At 41.6% G+C, this 4,203-nt stretch overlaps 1 protein-coding gene across 1 annotated transcript; it reads left to right on the top strand.

The window, feature by feature from the left end:
• Nucleotides 1–489: 489 nt before the first annotated feature.
• LOC147895529 (E3 ubiquitin-protein ligase) lies at nucleotides 490–1,957 on the top strand. Its single transcript, XM_087384177.1, has one exon. The coding sequence runs from the start codon at nucleotides 517–519 to the stop codon at nucleotides 1,783–1,785; it is 1,269 nt and encodes a 422-aa protein (XP_087240303.1). The 5' UTR covers nucleotides 490–516; the 3' UTR covers nucleotides 1,786–1,957.
• Nucleotides 1,958–4,203: the final 2,246 nt, after the last annotated feature.

Below are 4,203 nucleotides of genomic sequence, written 5' to 3'. Positions count from 1 at the left end.
TACATGTCCAACCAAAGGAAGAGCGAAGAAGCAAAACCGTACCCCCATGCCCCCTTTGTGGACAATTATCAAAGAGGTTGAAACCAGAAAGTTGTAGTTCCTCCTGATCGTGATTACCAGTTTTGAGTTTCTGAAGGGAGAGAACATCCGGTTCGTACATATTGAGCAGTGTCAACAGAGCATGTCTTTTCCATGAGGAACATGCTCCTTGAACGTTCCAACTGATGCAGGAATTAGGACAGCTAATTGCTAATCTGGACCACCTCCGGCATCGTCATCTTCCATCAGCTCCATCAGAGGAGCAAACATATTGACAAAAGGCTCGGAGAGAATTAACTTAACCCGAAATTGCTGAATTTACGCCTTTCTCAAGTCCATATGTTTCCTCATTCATTCTTTAAATTTTTGATAAAATTAATAGTTATTATGCGCATATAGGTCGGTAAACGAGAGGCGAGAGACAGATAGATAGATATTTAGATACTAAAACCAGACTCGCCGCTAGTCTCCTCCGCCATGGCTCCTCCTCGCGCTTCATCCGCTCAACGCCTGGACCTCGCCCGCCCCTTCCTTCGAGGCTCTTATGGCGCTATCGACCCCTCCCTGCCTTCCTTCCTCTCTGTCCTCCGTGACGCTGGCGCCTCCGAATGTTGGCACAAGCATGGCACCTTCTTTGAGCACCTCGTAGATGTCTACCGCATTCTCAAGCTCTGGAGCGCCCCCGATCCTGTTTCCCGTTGTGGGCTCTTCCATTCGGCCTACTCCAATTCGTATGTCAATCTTGCCATCTTCCAACCGGACGTCGAGCGGCAGAAAGTGCGAGACATAGTTGGAGACGAAGCTGAGCGCTTGGTGCACTTATTTTGTATTGTACCACGACAGCAGTTAATCCACGACATGCTGCTCTTTCGCTTCACCGATCAAGAACTTTTGAGTGCACTCGACAGCCATGGCTTGCCGTCGCAAGAGGAAAAAGTCTCAAACGGGCACCATGTGATGGACAATTCGACCACGGGAATAGGAAAAGACATTGATCAGGTGCTTAAATGTAGACAGAAAATAAGGAATCTCATTCCCGCTGAGGGCTTCACTGTGAAACACATTCGTTCGGGCGAGGACGTGCACATATCCCGCGCTCTTATTGCTATCTTTGTTCTTCTCACCATGGCAGATTTCATCGATCAGTTAACAGGTTGGCAAGATGTCCTTTTCGGCAATGAAAGTGGGACTCTTACATGGGCAGGAAATAACTGCACAGCTTTATGGCCTGGGGACGGTAAGCCCGGGTTATGGATGAGTGCAATCTCTCGCATGGGAGTCTTGCTCAACCTGATTTTGAAAGAGGAGAAAGAGATGCGAAGCCTTGGGAATAATGAACTTGAACTTGAAGTTCCGCCAGTTTTTAACAATTGCACCGCAATTCTAATCCCCGCCCATCAAATTAAGGCACGGGACCTGTACTGGGAGGCTGTTCATATGAAGGAGGGCGAGAACACCTTGGAACGGGCAGAACCTCTGTTAACAGAATCTTGTAAACTCAATCCGTGGATTGGTGAACCTCATGTGCTCCTTGCCCAAATCTATCTCACCCAGGAGAAGTTTGATGTGGCTGAAATCGAAGCAGAAAAAGGTTTGAATCTTTTATTAGAATGGGGAACCAACTGGGACAAACGGATTTCGTGGGAGGGCTGGATTTCCTGGTCTCGGGTGCTAAAATCCAAGGCACAGGAAAAAAGCTGGCCCAAAAGTGCTTGGGGTGTTATCAACTTGGGTCTAGTTAAGTGAAAGGAGAATTTACTCGTGGGTAGGACATAAGTCAGTTGTGCACGGACCTTGCATCCTCTTAACAGACAGCGAACTCACAGGTAATATGGTTAACAAACTTTAATTATGATGGTTGTAGACTATGCTTGATTATTACACACACAGTATTCTGGAATCTGCTTACATTTTGTTAGTTGTGTCTGATATGATTTGGAACATATCTAATTTCGCCATTCACTCGTGATGTTTGCTATACTTCAAGAATATGGTAGTCGTGGTTTTTGGCCTGCACTGAGGAGGGAAGGCTTTAGTAAAGGTGTTTCCCTTTAAGAAAGGGAAAATGATGTGGATTTTTTGCTATTTTGGTCCCCATTTTTTTCTCCCCTTCCTCTCTCTTCTTCTTCTTCTTCTCTCGGCTTCCAGGGCAGGCCTTTTGAATTTATTCAACTTGTTCTGTTGCGTGAACTTATTCTGCAGAAGTCTTTATGGTTGGTCGAATTTTCTATCAAATAAATGTGTTCACCGCCAAGGTATCTCCACACATATCAAGCCACGTGAATTCAATTTTAGCTATAATTTTGCGTGCTAACAGTATGTTCCTGTGAGGATAATTCGTGAACTTCAGGAGCCACAGTCGTGGTCACTGAAGTATGTACTATGAATACTTAGCTATCAGTTTAGCGAGGGAATTGAACTAGAATCATTAATGTCTGAGTGGCAGTTGTACTTCATATTGCATATCGAAATTTAACAACCATCTGATTTGATTCGAGTGTACTTCACTCACAATTGACTGCAGACACTGTGAACACCGTTCTAAATTTTCATGTATACAAGGTACCGGTACTGTATACAGTTAAGACAATTTCAGTATGAAGAGTATGATGTGGAATTGAGGTTGATATATCACGTCCGTGCATATGCACAATGATGACAATGTTCTAAGGGAAATCTGTGCACGGAGACAGCTGTCCGTTATGCGTTTTTCAGTTTGGCTGAACCTACGTTCTTGTGAAATAGATTTACTGGACCAAGGGAATTGCATTGTAGAAAAACAGAACTTAATATGGTAAAATCGAAGCAGTCCAGAGTTGTTAGCTTTCAAGTCAATGTCACCATCTTCTTACTAGAGTGCTCGTGGTTCTTTTGAGGTGTTATGTAGGCTTTTATAATCTCGAATTTGGTGTCAGCTAAGACCCTTTGATGGTATGGGGTAGCTATCTCCACAATATGTTCCTAACATGGTTGTGCTAGAGACTCCTTGGAAGGATCATTGCAAGCCCCACAAGTCTCCGATGTAGGCCTAAAATAAAAATGGCGGAGGGAGGGGCTCTCTAAGAAATCTCTCAAAAAGACGAGCAAATTGTATCAACAAAAAGAGGATTACAAGAGAAAGATCAGCCTTTTCCAAGAAATCTCTTACTCCGGTCTTCATCCGAATCTCTTGGTTGGTCCACAACCATCTGCGATCCTCAATGCTGCTGGGCTCAACATTAGAGGCTTATGCAAAAACAACAAGGATTCCTTTACATATGTACATGATGCCAATAGAATCTCATAGTGAAAACAATAAATTTGATGCTAGATAAACTTGTGAAGTGAAAGGTAAAGATCCTTAGATTAAGCAGATACTGGGAATAGATATCAAAGTAAATGAATTCGTCAACAAGGAGAGAGAATTTAATCAAAGCATCAACATGTGAAAGGAGAATTTATGCTAAATGCAAATAATATAATGACTTGTTATGCGACGAAAAGAAAAAACAAATATGAGTTTTATCATTTATCTAGTTTCTATAGTAGCTCTGTTTGGTACAAATAGATTTAGCTTAGTGTTTTACAAGCTTTCTGTCATTGGGCAGTAATTCCAAGTTAGCTGTAACATTCTTAGTTTAATACATTCAAAGTTTTTTTGCTCGTACTTAAAACAAAACGAGAAAATTGCAAGTTTGCTAAAAGTAAATATGGGATTGACAAGACATATATACAGGAAACAAATGGCCAAAAGAAATATGCATGAGTGTTTAAAGTCATGAGAAATTGTATAAAAAACTTTAATGCATGAGTGATTAAAGTTATGAGAATGCATGGGTGTGAAGTGTCTTCTTCCCATTTTTTCAATTGGGCCCATCTGTGACATTAGAGGGCTTCTGCCACTCCTATCAACACATTGGAAAGGGATAGGTCCTTTTGGTTGCATACATTACTAGTTCATTTTTTGAAAAGCCAGGAAAAGTACAAGCTGCAAATTTGAATTTTGAGCCAATGGATATTTGAAATGCAAGAGTAACGAAGCAATTATAGAAACCTCTTTTGGCCAAATACCAGAGTAAGAAATGAAGGAAAACAAAATTAAAATAAGAGAGTTTGCAACGTATCACAAAATACCCATATATGCCAAGTGACTTTCTCTTTGATATGATAAATTATATAATAAAC

Source organism: Dipteris shenzhenensis, chromosome 13 (genome assembly GCF_047967505.1).
Source record: "Dipteris shenzhenensis isolate YYH24624 ecotype China chromosome 13, Dip_SZ_1.0, whole genome shotgun sequence".
Classification (NCBI taxonomy): Eukaryota; Viridiplantae; Streptophyta; class Polypodiopsida; order Gleicheniales; family Dipteridaceae; genus Dipteris; species Dipteris shenzhenensis.
Note: the sequence above shows the minus strand (reverse complement) of the source record. Positions and strands in the feature narration are given on the sequence as shown.

What these genes read in the sequence shown, in the direction of transcription:
- LOC147895529 (XM_087384177.1), top strand. Translation starts at nt 517, where the DNA reads ATGGCTCCTCCTCGCGCTTCATCCGCTCAACGCCTGGACCTCGCCCGC.